The 18,684-nt window shown below is 42.4% G+C and overlaps 1 protein-coding gene across 2 annotated transcripts in view; it reads left to right on the forward strand.

Moving 5' to 3' along the window:
• VAC14 (VAC14 component of PIKFYVE complex) overlaps positions 1-18,684 on the forward strand; it is a 3,391,123-nt gene that overhangs the window by 2,626,675 nt on the left and 745,764 nt on the right. For both annotated transcript variants that reach the window (XM_044081299.1, XM_044081298.1), the window contains exon 15: positions 677-851. In XM_044081299.1, the coding sequence (XP_043937234.1) occupies positions 677-851 (175 nt within the window). The remainder of the gene's footprint in view (positions 1-676; positions 852-18,684) is intronic.

The following is an 18,684-nucleotide window of genomic DNA, read 5'->3' on the forward strand; positions in this document are numbered from 1 at the left end:
TAAACTGTCATGGCACTTGAGGATGGTTGCATGCTTCACTCCACCTCATGCACTTCCTGCATTTGCCCTCTGTCTTCCTGTGTCTCATTTCAAGTTTTGAGAAAAATTGCATGTATTCAGAGCATGTATATGCCAATTTTTTTCCTCCCTGTACTGTATATACTTTAAAGAATAAGTAAAGTGATGCTTAGCTAACTGTCATTCATCCAAATATAACTATGGTGTGTTTTTAACTTTCAGGAACTGCTTTTAAGAGATGTACCACTGAAATGTGTTCATCCTTTGCTGTGTTATGACTTTATATATATGTTTTTGCCTTTATTTGTGAACAGGAGACATAATTCTGCAGTTGCTTGTGGACTGCATTTAAGATTCTAATGATTTCTTTCAAATCCACTATAATGTTTGGTATTGGGTTCCCAGTATGTGTTGTTTTAGTCGAAGGAATTTGCAGCCTCTGTGGTTCTGCATTTATGGAGTGTTGCAGCCCTTTTTGTTGTTGTGAGATCATACAGTTTCAGATAATTCCTCCCAGGCACTTCCAAACTGCAAACTAATATTCTGAGTGATTATACAAATGTATTGAAATCAGTGAATATGATTTTCCCATTTGTAGTTTATTCATATATGTTTGTTTATTTATTTATTTTGTACCTCATATCATTTTTATATCTAGACAGCTGTGCCTTCTTCTTAATGCTGAAAACATTTTCCATTCAATGGCGGAGATTTTGCTACGGGAAGAGGACCTGAAATTCGCTTCCATCATGGTGCAGAACCTCAATACTATCTTGTTAACATCTTCTGAGCTCTTCCAACTTAGGAACCAGTTGAAAGACCTTCGAACTGTGGTATGTTTGGAAACTCAGTTTGCTGTGGCTATCTTTTAAGCAGGAGTTCTTTTAGGAATTGTCTGGCAGATACTTTTTAGAGACATAAGCAAAAATGAAGCATAGCTCATAGCTGAATTATGTTTTGCTGTAGTGGATCAACAATAGTTGTCTTATTTGTTTTGTCATTTTCTATTAAATGTGTCTCACTGTTCTTCCTCTGTATCTAATGTGACTGTCAGCATGACCTGCTCATTATGGTAACAAGCTACGAATGAGCAGCATGTTGTAGAACTTGATTTAGTTTCCAGAGCCTTCACCTGTGTGCTGCTTGTCTGAGCAAGTTGCACCACTCCCTGATCATTCCCTCAAAAATAAGCACATACAGCTTGTAGGTGTCCTTGGGATAACAAAGTCGCAGTCTCAGTTTTGACCCTCCTATGTCCTTAATAATTCATGTGCATTTGCTCACCATATTTGTTTATCTCCATAGATCACGAGACATTGGTGTGTCACTGGAAACAGTTAAATGGTTGCTCAGAGTTGCACAGCATTGACATGGAATCTGAAAGGATGCATACTATATGATATCCCAAGTTCATATTTGTCGAATTATTGGATGTAGTGTTCAAGTGTAGTGAAGGCAGTATCATTCAGATGTTACTAGAAGTCGTAAACATCATGTAATGATGTACTTATGAATGACTTTTGATGTCAATAGGTGGCACAGCACACAAAAGGCGTTGGTATATTAATTTATTCGTTTCATCAGTACTATAAAAAAGATTTTTGTGAGTTCAGTATTGAGTTATTGTGAATGAGATAATGATATCAAATAAAACATACCCTAATGAATGGCTTGCTTAACTGTCTTAGGAGATGGGATTAAGAAAGAGGGTGTGGGAGTTCACTGCGCTAATGCAGTTCATAGAAGAAATCAGAAATTTGCAGCAGCACTACAAAAAAAAAAAGGTGGCTGCATGATTGATATTTATAGCAACCACTGATATTGCATCCCTTCTAGAAAAAATCCTTTCCAGTGCTCAGGCAGGGGTAGACAGACAACACTCTCGGTTTAGTGTTTTAAGTCAAGAGTTATATCAGTTGTAACCATTGAGACTTACCAACATCTTCTTCAGGTATATTCTTAAACAACTGATTGTCTCTAGCAGAGTACCTGGCACAGGGAGGGGAGCTGGATTAACACACAACACATGGCTGATGCTCCCCAACCTGACTGGTGTGCTTGCCACCCCTCAGCAACTATTTCCACCTACCTTGAATATGGACATAGTGTAACTTCTAGTTTTAGTACCACATTTGTGAATCAGGGAACAATGCCAGCCCCTCCAACATAAGTATGCTCATCTCTATGCATAGCTGTGACTATAACAAGAGGAAACACTCTATCCTGTTCTATCTGATATACTCCTCATCTGTGTAAATGCCAATGTATTACTTTCACTCTTCACTCCCCAGGATTCGGTAAACTCCGTTTAGGCTTTGTGCTGAGCCTACATGGAGTTTACGTGTTTGTGCAACAGTGCATGGAGTGTGGCAGTGCACAATGCATGTTAATGAGGCATGGCACACCTAAGCTACGCTTCATGGCTCACAACAATGTTGCTAGCCGCAAAACCTCATAAGCGAATACAGATAACAATTCCATGTAACAATTCCATGTAAAGGAGAGCATCTACATTGTGCAGATTTGTGTGGAATGCCACAATGATCACCAGAGCTTTACATATAGCAAAACCTTGTCAGCGAATGCGGATAGCAATTCTGTGTAAGGAAGAGCACCTACTGTATGCAAATTTGCCAGCGAAGCCACAGTGATCACCAGGGTTTTACAAATAGCTATCATTCTGTTAGTCTGCACAGAGGCCAACTTAATGATGAGAGGATGAGTAACCAGTAGTAAGGATATATTTGTCATAGATATTACATAGAAATGTGTTAGAATGTAACATTCACAACCTCTTAGAGTGAGAAATGTGGACAAAGCCATAATAATGGGAGGATAAAGGGCCAGAAATAGGCACAGATTTTTAATATTGTACCAACAAACTTAGGAAGTTGATAGAATATATAGGTTGTACATTAGCATGAACTTTCTGAAGAACATGAAGTTTGAAACTCAAATATCAGTCATCAGTTTCTGACTACACTCTGAATTGACATGCCAAGGATTTGCCAGGAAAAAAAATGTTTTAGAACACAAATATGAGACAAATACTGGACATTCTGCATAGATCAGGACAGTTGAGAGGTATGCACTCAAATGTATGTAATATTGAGTCACATCAGTCAAGAGATTATCCCAGTGGTATTTCAGGAAGCCACATATTTATTAAGGAAAACATCTGGACACCCTGGGAGTATCTGGACAGTTGAGAGGTATGAATGTGAAGTATATGGTCCAAACACAGTACAGGACAGTGTACCTACAGTGCATAGTATTGTGATATCTCATTCCTGGCATTCTGTACTGAAGCTGCGTTAATGATCTGTAACAGGACATGGGACTGCCATTTAAAATGATCACCCAAGGGAAGTGTGGGTCTACTTTATTTAACTGAAAGCTGATTCCAGCGAATGCAAATCCATCGACACAAATGCATCGAACCGTGAAATAAGCAAACTCACAAAACAGCAAAATTACTGCAAAATTCGAAATGTGGAAGTGTTTTGGTTGGCCCATTGGGCTACAGATCTGTAAGGTAAGTGTGCGATAGTTACGGACATTAGGGTGGGGGTTAAGGTAAGTGCATAGATAGGTAATGTATTATGGGTAATGTATTTAATGTTTAGTGTAGGGTTTGAGGTAGGGGTTTGGTTAGTGTATGTGTGTGGTTTATTTTATTTGGGTATAGCTCTGTAGGGTAAGTGTGCTGTAGTTACGAACCTTAGGGTTAAGGAAGGGTTAAGGAGAATGCATAGATAGTGGTGTATGTGGGGTTTAGTGTAGGGTTAGAAGTAGGGTTTTGGTTGGTGTATGTTTGTGGTTTATTTATTTTGTTTGGGTGGGTAGTGTGTTTCTGACAGTGGGGTTGGCCGAGTATGACAAATCGGTATTTTGAGTTTCGCGGTTTTGTGAGTTCGCTCATTTCACGGTTCAGTGTACATGTGTCGATTAATTTGCATTCGCTGGAATCAGCTTTCGGTTAATTAAAGTAGACCCGGGAAGTGTTTGTACTGAATACAGACACACACATGAACTGGAGGAATGAACACAGGCAAAGAGTACAGGTGAGACTTCTGCATGTACAGCAGAGGTGGGCATGTCAATGGAAGATGATTGTAGCAGCAACACCAAGCACATACCTGTATGGTACAGTACGGACTGTACAGTGAAAATGTGTTGTCTGGAGGTATGCTATATCATTATTGATCATTTCCATGATAATTCTTTCCATGGCTTTACATATAAGACTAGTGAGACTTATGTGTCTGTACATTCCAGGGACACACACACTGTTGACTGTAGTGTGAACAGAATCCCTACTTATCTAGGTCAGACTACATAACACATTACTTAACTCAAGTGCCACAACTCGTTAGATTTATACAGGAGTGCAGGTGAACTTATAGTAGATGACATCAGCAGGCCATGTGGAAGAGAAGAGGTTAGGAGGCCTGTATGAAATGCATTTGCGCCCTTGAGCAAGTATAAAAATACTTGCAGTCTGTGCAGTTGGAGAAGTAACTATAGGATACACACGTCTGCTCTGCTGTCTACACACACACACACACACACACACACACACACACACACACACACACACACACACACACACACACACACACAGTCAACTGCAGTGAGAACAGAACCCCTACCTGTCTGTGTATGCAGACTGCAGAGCACAGTACGTTATGCAAGCTCCACAGCACAAGTCTGTTTTATATAAGAGTGCAGGTGAACTTACAGTAGATGACATCAGCAGACCATGTGGTTGACAACAGGTTGTGAGGCCTGCATAGGCACATAACTTCCTAGGTACATATGAGGCTACTAGCCTAATAGCACTAGCATCTTTAGAAGCCTAGCTGTGTAAAAACACAAGTACAATTAGTGAGCATAGTTGAATGTTTGTTTTTAACAGAGTGTGTTTGTGAGCAGCACCAACTGACCCTGTCCATGAGGGACATAGGTGTCAGCCCAGGGGTGACTTTACAATCACCCAACCAGTAGTTAAGGTTGCACTTGAACAGAATCATTGGGGAGCACTGCCGTGGCAGCCTATTACAGAGGAGTGTGAATCATTGTGGGATGTAGCTGTCTCCCCAGCATGTTCTATTTGTCACAGGCTAGGTTCAGAACCCTGCGGCAAATTATAGTTGTCACATTTGAATTGCAGATGTCCATCATTTACAGATGACCAGAGTTCTGAGACTTCTCTGCAGGGCAACCATAGGTCATCACTCAGCAACTGAGAAAAGTGACAGATATGTCAGTGTTTCCATATATGTCATGTTTGGAGGCTTGGGAGTCTCCCAGGCAAAACCATGTGCTTTCTCCAATTGTTGCAGGTGTCTGGTGAGGTGCAGACAGGTGTGAACATTGTACTCCATTATTGGTGTGATAAGGGTAGAGTACAACAGAGGTATAACTACTCTGGTCTTGGATGTGATGTCCATATGTATGATGTACGCAATGCAGATTGTGTACGTTGTCAGTACACTATTGGCATGTAGTTATGAAAGTGTACATTGCTATTAATGTGTTCCCAAGTCCCTCAGCACTGTGTTTCAGCTTAGAGGGTTGCTGTGTATATCATATTTTGCATTACGTCATTTACAAAGGTGACAAAGAGTCATTATATGCTTAAAGTTTAATTTGTGAGTTGATCACCTATTATCAGTCCATGTTAGCCTATACTGTAGTATGTTACTATCACTGGGGGACTATTTGAGTGTATCTAGTTAACAATCATCTGCAAACTTACTAAACCACAGGCTATCTACTGTTGCCTGTGCTTCAGGGAAGAATTTCCCAAACAGTTGAGGGCCATGCACAGATCCTTTTGGTATTCCACTGGTGAGTGGGCTAGTGTTGGAGGTGCAATCCCCAATTTTGAGAGTGTGTGTAATGCTGAAGCAAATGCTTAATGACACCAACAGTTTTCAGACACCTTATATATTGAAGCAACCTAGTACTTTTTCACCTATTTTAAATCCTACACTGTTGTTGTTTGTTAAATCATGTGAACGTGAAATTGAACAGTATCTACAGAATACACATAGATCTATGTATTTTAGCTTAGACCAACCACATAGAAATGCACTGCAAGAGCTACAGAATAATACCAACATAGTTATAAAATCTGCTTATAAGGGTGGTGCTGTTGTACTTAGCAAGGAGTTTTATAACACACAAATAGATTGGTTGCTAGTTGACAAATTGACTTTTCTTCAACTGTCACCACTAATGGTGAATTCTTAGATACAAAAAGTGCACAAATCTTTATTTAACATGGAAAAAACTGGTTTAATAGACCATGAGCTGCTATCATTTTTATGTATACATCCCACCATCACAGTTTTTAAAGCCTTACTAAAAATTCATAAAGATCTCAAAACACCACCCATGAGACCTATAGTATCGGGTAGGGGTTGGGTAGCAGAAAATATTTCTATCTGGTTATAATGTACTCTTGGACCAATGTTACAAACCTTCCCCAGAATTTTGAAAGATACTGCTACATTTCTGGAATCATTGGGTGTATATTTACAAGAGAACAGTGAATTTCCTACATGTTTGTTACCCTAGATGTAAAGAATTTGTTCACTGTCATAGAAAATCAATATGGTATTTCTTTGTCAAACAAAGTATTATTGCCAGAGACAAGGTATAGCTATGGGTATGCCTTGTGGGAACACATTTGCTAACCTAGTCCTGGCATACTGGGAAGATATGGTGATATTTGAAGCAGCACATGACTGGAAAGACAAACATTTCTTTTACAGTAGATTTGTGGACGATGTTTTCTTTTTGTTGGGGGGGCACCACATCAGAATTAACCCCCTTTGTTAAGTATTTAGAGTCTACTACCAGCTTCTTCAGATTCTTATTGAATTATTCCATTCATTTATTGAATACTTGCATGTTAGTATTACTAACAAAGAAAATGGGGAGGTAGAGACATCATTATATAGGAAGCCTTGTTGGACCAACAGCATACTTAGATGTGACAGCATGCACCCTAGACATGTATTCCAACACATAGTCAAGGGACAAGTCTGCAGAATATTCAGACTTTGTACGAATGAAAATTCCTTTATACAGGAAATGGACTCTCCAAAAAATAATTTTCAAGCACGAGGTTATAGCAAAAATCTACTGAAAAAGGAAATGGACAACAGCAGTCTCTATAGAAAACAAAGTGCAAAACCATGGTTACACAGAGGTAGAAAATGGCCTAATAAGGTAGATGCACAGGTTCAAAAAGTTAATGAAGGTTTGAAAATAAGTTTAACATACAGTAATGATATAGGTGGTATATGTAATATAATTAGACACAACTGGAGAATTATTTTAACAGATGAGAATATAACTAGAGTTGTAGGGACACAACCAAGATTTATTTTTAAAAGAAATAAAAATTTGAAAGATATTCTGTGTCAAGAACCAATGCATTTTAAAAATCCAGGCATCAAGGAGAAGGGAATTTATCCATGCCTACATTGTAAAGCCTGTAAGTACATTTTACAAGGAAACTGTTTTATACACCCCAGGACCAACAAGAAGTACTTTTTGAATATATATGCTGACTGTAATATGCAAAATGTTGTCTATATTGCAAATTGTCAACAGTGTACTGCATATTATGTAGGAAAAATTGCAGACTTAAAGATAGAATACAAGCATATAGAATTGCATAGTGATCATGTATTTGCCTTTATGGTTATATATGTTGTAAATAGAAGTCAAAGAATGGGTGACTTGTATAATGAAACTGAATACACAGAGATGCAATGGATTCTTAGACTGGGAGCTGACAAACCCCAGGATTAAATGATGTCCCTTTAAAACCAGCGCTAGCAAAAAGGAGGGTAAACTATTGATTTTCATTGGTTGTGTTGTACTATATTAGATACTATGTTTTTACTACTGTTTTATCATCTGATGAAGGGATTTACCCGAAAGCGCTTATGATACTACTTTTATTGTTTTAATAAAGTGACGTTGCTTCATACACAGCGTGGTAGTACTTACCTTACATATGGATTTACTATTTGGATTTTTGTAGGCAGTACTTTCAGTGAAGGAGTCCTTTACTTTTTGTTCTTTACTTTGCTGTCAATACATTACTGGCATGTAGTTATGAAAGTGTAGATTGCTATTAATGTGGCACTTTGTTTGAGCTTAGAGGGTTGCTATGTATATCATAATTAGCAGGGTTACTTCATCGACAAAGGTGACAAAGAGTCATTATATACTTAAAGTTCAGTTTGTGAGTTTGTCACCTGTCATCAGTCTATGTTAGCCTATACTGTAGTATATTATCATCACTGGTGGACTGTTTATGAGGGTATCCAGTTAACAGTCATCTGCAAACTTGGTAAGCCACAGGCCATCTATTGTTGTCCGTGCTTCAGGGAAGAATTTCCCAAACAGTTGAGGGCCCAGCACAGATCCTTTTGGTATTCCACTGGTGAGTGGGCTAGTGTTGGAGGTGCAATCCCCAATTTTGAGAGTGTGTGTTCTGTCGTTGAGCTATTTGGGTCTCCATCAATACTGTTTGGCCTAATTCCCAGATGGGAGATGTTCACTATGAGACATGAATGGGGGATGGTGTCAAAGGCCTTCCATAACTACACATAGGCAGTATGCCCTGCTATCCCTCATCTAAGTCTTTGGGATCAGTATCCAAGAAGTCCACAAAGATCAATAAGCAAAATTTGTCCTTGCCAAACCCAAAATGGGTAGGGTCAAGTGTTTGAAGGTCACCTCTGTCCCTGTGGATATGGCCCATGCTGATTCCTGCAGTAGCCATGCAGATAAGGTGTTTTAGATGTATGGGTCAGTAGTTGTAATTCTTCATGTTACCAGATTGATGTGCATTGCATAACATGCAACATTTGATATTACATTTTGTAGTGTGGTAGACATATGTGTGGAAAAAGTACTGAGACCCCAAGGTTGTAGTGTTTGGGGGATGCCAACACATGGATGTATTTTAAATATATGACAACCAGTTAGAAAGGGCCTTCATTCTGTAATGTTTCTACCTGTACTTTCATGTCATATAAAGGAAGTGGACAGTAAACAACAGAAACAGCATAATATATACATTTCCATAATGTGAGGAGCAGCGGGTTTGTCCGGTTAGCAAAGTGTATAAACATGCGAGATACACATGTTTGCGCACTGCTGAGCACTCTGCAAATGTGAGCAGCATTGCTAAAGTCTGACAGGTAGTACTGAGTCTGTGGAATACACCTGCTACTTAACTGACTCTCTGGCAGCAGGTGTTAATGCAGTGATACGTTCCTTTTTGTGGCCAGATGGTACTGGGTCTGAATACAGCTGTATCTAATACTTTTAATTATGTTTGCTTTACCATTGGTGCATGTTGGTGCACAGTGAGCACCATCGAGCAGTAATGCATTAAAGAAAAGGAATGAGGAAGATAGGATAATGGTGAAATGGGGATGCTAAAGTCTGGCAGTTAGTAATGAGTCTGTGGAATACACGTGCTGCTACTTAACTGACTCAGTGGTGATGCATGTTAATGCAACAATGCATTCCTTTTTGAGGCCAGATGGTATTGGGTTCAAATGCATCTCAATCTAACACTTAAAGTACTTTGTATTATCATTGCTGCACATTGGTGTGCAATGTGCACCATTGCGCAATAATCCATTAAAGAAAAGAAATGGGGAAGATAGGACAGTGGTGAATGGGGAGCAAGCAGGGGAACAAATGCAAAGCAGTACAGAAATGTGCAGGAGGGATGTAGGAAAGAACCATAGCTATCCATTTCTTCAACAGTAAAAACTGATCATATATGCAGAATCTTAGCTGAATTTTGACTGTCACCTCCAGAGAGAGGGGTGACCTCAACACAGTCATGTTGCATAGCTAATTGGACCAAATCAAGTGTGTCAAGAAGACACCTGTGAGAGATGGAGAGCTATGTATGGGATGATTTTCTTTTTTTGTGGGAATGTTGGGGAAGGGAGGTAGTTATATCTGGGTCTGGTAAGTTGGGTAGGTGAGGAAGCAATTGCAGACAAGACATAGGGATAGTGATGAATGCACAAAGTGAGTGGACACCATGGATGAGATGAGGGTGGGAACATCTAGGACCCATGGAGATTAAGCTGATGGACAGTGAGAATCAAGTCCTCACCCACAGGACTGTCATCCCTGTACCTCTCTCTCCCACTGACTGGAGCATTCAATACCTCCTCCTCCTACTGGTCCAACATAAAATGAGGGTGAGAGCAGCCCCTTCATCAGGTGTATACATGCACCAACAGTGCAGTGCACAACCCAATGCACCATCCCTGGCAGTTCAGCATGGGTGATAAATTCACCACCCCTGCCACTGCTCCTGGAGGAAACCACTGGCCTATCCTCTGGGTCAGAACTACCTGAGGGGGCAGGTAGTGCAGAGGCAGCAGAGATGGTGCTGTCAGGTTTGACTCCCTGATGTGCTGCACAACAGTACCAGGGATGGTGGAGTCGGGGCAAGTTGATCCTGTGGAGTAGAACTATCTTGCTCTGCTGTGGAAGATTTCATGATATGACATACATGGATGACATGGACACAGTTTGATGACACATAAAATAAAACAACAACAAAAAAGAAAAAAGAGATAAGGGTTTGGATGAGAGAAAAAAGAGATAAGAATAGTACCTTCATATGTAGCATACAATGCATTAATATAATTATTTGACTCTATTATCTTAATCTTTACTCTTAAGACTACCAACCTCAACAGATAATGTATTACTTTTAAGACTAACAACTCATAAAAGATGCACAATATACTACATATTGCAGAAAGTACTCATTTACATGTGTATATATTGCACATATGTGTGTTCCTTTTATTGAGATTACATTGTACAGCATGACATTGCGCCACTGGTATAGAGCATTTACTTTAAACCTTTAAGTTACATATAATTGAAAAATTAACAGTTATTGTATGTTTGGAAAGTGTGGTGTTTGAATCCACCAACTCTGACTAACTGTATGTTTGGAAAGTGTGGTATTTGAATCCACCAACTCTGACTAAAGTCTAATATTGCACTGTTGGTTTGTGCTGCAGTCTAATGCATGCATGCCTGCTTTTACAGTTGGAGTAGGCATGTTCAATTTGATACAACTGTATAAATACCAAACAAGCTGTCTTTGTGCTACAAACTAATGCATGCATACTTGTTTTTTCAGTTGAGGTATGCAGGGTCGATTTAACACAATTGTGTAAAATACCAAAAAGCTGTCTTTAACTTTTAATGCTACAAGAACAGTACTCTTCTGCTGCATACATACCACATGCCACCCTCATCCTCATCAGTCTAGTGGCATGGGTCCTAACATTGCACTTTCTGTCCCTGGCAGCTGTGGAAAAAAAACAGAACAGAATACCATTATAAATAACATTCTTGCCTATATTCAGCTTTTAAGCCTTGCAAGTACTCTCTGTAGTTGATACTTACGCATGTGTGGGATGTCCTCCATCTTAAATTCCTTGATTCAAGCATCGAGGGTACCCCTTTTCCTCCGACATAGGTCACTAAAGTGGTGCCTGTATTGGTCACCAGTGTGGTGGATACTGGTGGCACTGTTCACAGCCCAATCCAAACTATCCCAAGCCTCTTACTTATACTGGGACCCAGAATATTCCCCTTGCAGCAATCTGGAACTTTGGTGTTTCACTAAGAGTCCAGCAAAAATCTTGGACTCCTGGACACTCCGTCTCTGAGCCCTAAATCTCATGCCCTCTCCACGAATGCCTGCCATGTCTATCATGGATCAGAGCAATGGAGAATGATGGTTTCCTACCAGTTTCAATTATTGCATTTACTGGGAATGTGAACATTGTTTGAAAATGTTACACACCACTCACCATCGCACACACCCAGTGCTCCGTGCTGCATGATGGTAAGCAATGCGTAACAGTGGCAATCAATGAAATGTCATGGTTATTTCATGTACAGGCACTTGTACAAGTGTGTTAGTCATGTCAGTCCAGAGAGCAGTACACCCTCAGTCATACATTTTCTTAATATATGTAATAAAGCATAGATAAAAAAATGACGCAATATTAGTGTCTCAGCACTCATACATATAATTAATATCAGCTACACTATGTCAAGTATTGTCAGACTGACTGCAGTAGGAAGTGGAGCAACAGTAAAAGTGCATAGAATGTGCTATATTTGAACTCAGAACCATGTATATGACAGTCCTGCACTTACACCTGTTGCCACTGTCACATCCCCTGTCTGGGCCACTAATCAAGGAATCTGAATCTTCACCACTCATACTGGAGAGGGATGTTCAGTTGGAACAAAAAAGGATGTACCTAGTATTTTCATATGCAGCTGTCTGCATCAAGTACAGTTTCCATAAGAGCACACAGAGAACACACTTAGTCCAGGGTCTGTATTTCTCTCTCTCTCTCTATGTCTCTCTCCAGGACCCCAGTGAGTCTCTCCACTGGCACAACTGTAGAGTTGAGTCTTTAGCCGAGTGTCTGAGCCAAGTCCTCCAGCACCCTCTCTATGAAACCAGTGCTTCGTATCCTTACCCCTAGCAGCTGACATACACACACACACACACACACTCTCTCACTCACTCACTTGGAAATTGGATTTTCTGACACACACACACACACACACACACACACACACACACACACACACACACACACACACCTGGGAAAGTCTGACAGAGGTTTACTAGCTATGCCTGCTTCTGCCCAGAGTATAAGGTAGTAACTGCCACCAGACACTCGAAAGCTAGCCGCTCTAAGGCTGTTACAAGGGAACCCAATTATTCTGAGTAAAATTAATATTAATACGAATGATAGTGTTTGGCCAGTGCAGTAAGGCTTTCAGGAGTGGCCACAGAGTCACCAAATAGATTTATAAGTACTCTCATAGGTTAAAATATTCTCTAAATGACCAGCCACAATGAAAAGGTTAAATATATTTAATAATACATAGTAAAAGAACATGAAAGTACTAATTATATATTTACAATAAACACCAGAGTTTCAGTCACAGGAAATATTAAAATAACACAGATGAATCGATTCACACAGATTCAGAAAAACAGTACTTATCTAATCTCACTATATTTTCCTGACTGTTCTAAAGAATTAGTATTCCCTGGTCACTTACTAGAGCAAGACAAGATGAAGTAGGTGAGTGGTCTTCCTTCTTTGCCAGGTTCCAAAAGCAGACTGCTCTGAGATTTTAGTCTCATCTAGTATTAAAACATCATGTAAGAGTGTTCAATCTCGCCGTTTGTTCTTACACATGGGTTCGGAGCCGATCCTTGGCTCCGAGTCGGCCGAATTGCAAAGCTCTGAATCTCAGAGAAGCTCGAGACCAGCCCATATCCCACAATCCTCCCTGCCATTACTCAGATCTAGTTTGCCGCTGCAACAGATCGGATCGAGGAGAGCTCGGACCAGATAGAAAATTGATATTTGGTTACTATTTACAGATAAGCTACTGATTTTTTTCCTGATATAACCTTATATTTCTTAGATTGTTATAGAAGTGCTGTGTGTGTGTGTGTGTGTTTCATATATATATATATATATATATATATATATATATATATATATATATACCCTTTTGTTTCTTCAGACACCCTTTTGTGGCCTAACCCTTCTTTCTTTGAGTGTGGTTTTGTGAGTGTCTTCTTTTATATAGCCCTTTCTACATATCTAAATACATATAGGATTAGCAGTTTTTCTCTACTCATTAGCTATTGTTGTTATATTAGTATGTCAGAAAAAGCTAAATCTGGCTTTAAAAGATGTCAGTGTGGGCAGAAAATGTCCATTACTGACAATCATGCTTCCTGCGTCTACTGTCTTGGCCCTCTCCATCTTCAAGTGGATTGCTCTATTTGCCATTCCTTTAGCGGGAGGGTCATGACAGATAGGCGCAGGAAGCTCATAGACAGAGGGTTACTGAAGCCTGCCTTTCAAGAGGCTTTGGACAAGTCGGATCTGGCTTCTAAATCCTCGAAGGGGTCGAAGATGTCGGAGCCCATGTCATCGGCTCCGAGTTCATCTTCTAGGGTTCGTTCGCCGGTTCCACAGATCTCGGGGCCGAGCGTCGAACATTTATCTTTTCCTGAGCCTCAGATCTAGGAACCGGTGTCGGAGCTGCCACCATCGTCCATTCTTCGGTCGGTGCCATCTTCGGCTCCTTCGACCCGTTCTTCCAGACCTTTATCTGAGACATATGTGGATCATGTCATGCAGAAACTCATGGAAAACACGGCCCTTTCCAAGTTAATTGCAGTTTCCTCCCAGTTAGTGTCGAAACTAGAAGGTCTCCCCATATCTTCAACGGGTCCTCCTTCGAGACCCATCCAGATCTCGGAGCTGAGAGAGGATGACCTGATGATAGTGGAGCCCTCGGTGCCGAAACCGTCCATTGCACGATCAACACCATTGACTTCGACTCCTTCGGAACCGATAGGGGAGTCGCGGAGCTGACAGTCTCTCCTCGGTTCCGGGACCGAGAGTCGTACCGACCTGTCGGTACCGACTCTCCCTCTCGGGGCCTCGGTATAGACTGGCTCGGCTCCGTCCTCGGGGTCGGAGCCCACGGCACCTGGGTCTGGGATGCTCCCATGTTCTTCGGAACCAAGGGAGCCCTCGGCCAGGGGGTTGCGGGCCTTTGACCTTATGAGGAAAGTATTGTCTGCACAGACAACCACATCATCAGGGGAATCTTCTCCTTCCCCAAAAGGGCCACTTTCTGTTTCTGCTCCCACGATCCATCCCAAGCGTAGAGCCCAATTGCCTCAGCCACCCCCAGAGGGTTCCCCCTGTTCCTTGGAGGCCTCACCAGAAGCCCCCTCTGATGAGGTCCCGAGGAAACGGTTGTGCAAGAGGAGGCACATAGATTCCCCACAGGAATCTCTAACGTCTGATACCAACTTGGATGAGGCAGAGGGGTCCCCCAAATCACCCTCGGAGGATGTGTCATTTGCAGACATCCTGGAGATCTTGAAACAGAGGGGTGATTGGCAATCCCTAGCCCCCACTGAGGATGAGTCGGTGCTGCTGAAGGCTTTTGGGGCTCAACCTTCTACCTCCTGGGTGACTCCGCCCTTCGATGAATTAATGGATTTGATTGCTCGAAGGGCGTGGGAGGCACCTGACATAGTGGAACCAGTCCCTAGGAAACCAAACAAGTTCATTACTGCCCCCAAGATAAATCTTATCTCACCAAGGGAGTTCCTGACGACGCTATGGTGGTGGCGGCAGCCACGAAAAAGGAGATGTCTGAGTCTTCCTCATCTGTTTATCCTCCTAATAAGGATTATAGGACTATGGACAGATAAGGGAAGCGCATTTTTAGTTCAGTGACTTTTTCCATGCGTTCGCTAAACTATTTGACTCACTTCACACGTTTGCAGAGGGCTCTCATCAAGGAGCTGACAGATACCCTCCAGGGTAACACAGATGCTGCTGTTTCAGAAAAAGTAACAGCACAACTTAACACCCTCACCTCCATAGCAAACTCATCCATGAGGCTCATCTCGTATGCAGCCGAGGGATCGAGTAGAGCTGCAGCTTCAGCGATTGCTCTTCGAAGACGATCATGGATGCGGCTGTGTTCCTTTGCGGAAGCCTTCAAGTCTTCCTTTGCCAGTGCCCCTTTTGATGGTGCCACACTTTTCGGGCCCAAGGTTAAGGAGACTCTCACTCAGTGTGAGTAAGAGGGAAAGACCCTGTCTGCTGTCGGGGTCCATTTTTCCGCTCCTACTAGACTGTACCCCAAAGGGCAACGAGGCGGAAAAATGTGGTTCCATAAGAATCAGGGATCTTTCCAGACCACACATAGTGATACTCCCTCCAGAGGCAGAGGAGGGGGTAGAAATGGAAGACGCCACCCCAGCGGCAGAGGGGGTCCACATAACCAGGGCGACAGGGATTCCATCCCTGGGAAGCTTTTCCAGCACTCCTGAAGGGAGGCCCGGCTGTCCTGCTCTGGAGGCAGTCGGGGGTCGCTTGGCTTTATACCCACTGGCCTGGCTAAACATTACTTCGGATTCTTGGGTAAAAAGCATTATAACCAGAGGATACAAAATCCCCTTCACATCAACGCCGCCTCTACAAAGAAAGTTTCCAGACATGCCACCCCATCTGCGAAATCCAGCAGCTGTAGAAATTTCAAAGCTGCTAGAAAACAGAGTCATCCAACCAGTCCCGATGGACCAAAGAGAATCCGGAACTTACTCAAGGTTCTTTTTAGTTCCAAGAAAGACAGGGGACTGGAGACCGATCTTAGATCTCAGCCATCTCAACAACTTCGTGAAGAAGGAAAAGTTCCGGATGGTCACGCTTCAATCGATCCTTCCATTCTTACAGAAGGACGATTGGATGTGCTCTATAGATCTCAAAGACGCGTACTACCACATCAAAATGGCCAGACCATCCAGAGATCACCTGTGCTTCCGGCTGGGAGCCAGTCACTTTCAGTTTCGAGCTCTGCCCTTTGGACTCACCTCAGCCCCCAGGGTATTCACCAAATGCATGGCAGTAGTTGCGTCTCACTTGAGACGACAAGGATTCCAGGTGTTTCCCTATCTGGATGACTGGCTCCTCACCGCCACCACCGAGCGTCATCTATTTCAAGCCAGAGACTACACAGTCAGCCTTTGTTCCCACTTAGGGATTTCCATAAACTTCGAAAAGTCTTGCTTATCGCCCTCACAGTGTATTTCCTTCATCAGAGCAGACCTAAATACACGATCGACACTACTGAAGCTCCCTCCAATAAGGGCCTCAACCCTGAAACAGCAGGTTCTTCTTCTTCTGGTCAGCAAGAAAGCCCCAGCCAAACTGGTGTTAAAAGTGTTGGGACTGATGGCAGCCGCACTAATTGCAGTCCCTATGGGAAGGTTACACATGAGGATCCTACAATGGCTGCTCTTCACGCAGTGGTCATTCCAACACCTACCCCTAGCGCACGAGATCAGGATAACAGACTCTTGCAGATGGGACCTCTCATGGTGGGTGCGCGATCAGAACCTCACTATGGGTCGTCTGTTCGTTCTACCCAGTCCCAACAGCCACAATAACCACGGATGCTTCCCTGATAGGGTGGGGGGGGCCTTTTTCAGGGAAGAACAGTCCAAGGAGAATGGTCCAGCATGGAGTACACTCTACATATAAATGTTCTGGAGTTGAGGGCGGTGTTCCTGGCATTGCAACACTTCCAAGCCCTCTTACCTCTAGGAACAGTAGCAGTTCAGACAGACAACATGTCTGTAGTCTGGTACATAAACAAGCAAGGGGGAACCAGGTCTTACCTGTTATGCAGAGAGGCCATGAGAATTTGCCAGTGGGCAGAGTCCACGGGTCGCTTTCTGATAGCAACGCACATCCCGGGGTCATCCAACGTCATTGCGGACAGGTTGAGCAGAGCCATCCTGTTACCTCATGAGTGGTCCCTCAATTCACAGATGGCGGAAAAGATCTTCCTCAAATGGGGCCAGCCTTGCTGCGATCTCTTTGCTTCCCCGTTGAATGCAAAATGCAGAAGCTACTTTTCCCTTCTACCCTCTCCGGGGGATGTCCCCAGGGACGCACTGATACACGATTGGCCCCCGGGTCTCCTATATGCATTTCCGTCTACTCCCTTGATTCCCATTGGTTCCCCTTTCTTCGAGCCTATCAAATAGAGGAACCATGAATTCTGGACCCAGTACCAGATCTACTGACCCATTCGTCGGGAGTTCCTCACCTGTCTCTACAGTCCCTCAAACTAGCAGCTTGGCTGCTCCGCTTCCCTGGTTGTTTCTCATAAAGCTTCCACTACTAAACTCTATACGAGTAAGTGGAAACGCTTTGTATATTGGGCATCTAGCCAAAACTTAGACCCTTTGGTAGCTCCTCTACATAAAATTTTAGAATTCTTATCTATCCTTTTTCACGAAGGAGCTTCTACTTCCACGCTAAGAGTACAGTTGGCGGCCATATCAAACTTCCATATTGGTGAGGAAGGTTCTCCCATTATGTCTCACAGACTTTGTAAGGCCTTTATGAAAGGAACCTTCCATCTTAAACCGCCTGTCAGAAAACCTTTCTTTCCATGGAGCCTGAATTTGTTGCTGTCGCAACTCATGTTGCCACCTATTGAACTTGCTTCGTCATGTCTCTTAAAGTTCTTATCGTGGAAGACGCTGTTCCTCGTCGCAGGACCTCAGCTCGTAGAGTATCAGAGTTGCAAGCATTATCGGTCAGACCAACTTACTTGATATTCCATCCAGACAGGGTCTCTTTGCGTACAAATCCATCTTTCCTTCCAAAAGTATGCTCAGTTACGAATATTAACCAGTCTATAGAACTCCCTACCTTTTTCAAGAACCATACTAACAAACTGGAGTATATGTTGCACAAGTTGGATGTTCACAGGCAATTAAGATTTTATTTGGATAGGACCAAAGCTTACAGGAAAACTGATCAGCTCTTCGTCGCATTTGCAGACAATAAAAAGGGCATGGCAATTACTAAACGTACGCTATCTAAATGGCTTGCTGACTGTATAACCTTTGTATACTCTAAATCAAATCGATCCTTACCCACCAAACCTAAGGCCCATTCTACCAGATCCGTCTCCACTTCCTTAGCT

Source organism: Protopterus annectens, chromosome 8.part0 (genome assembly GCF_019279795.1).
Source record: "Protopterus annectens isolate FY-2018-M chromosome 8.part0, PAN1.0, whole genome shotgun sequence".
In the NCBI taxonomy this organism is placed as follows: Eukaryota; Metazoa; Chordata; order Ceratodontiformes; family Protopteridae; genus Protopterus; species Protopterus annectens.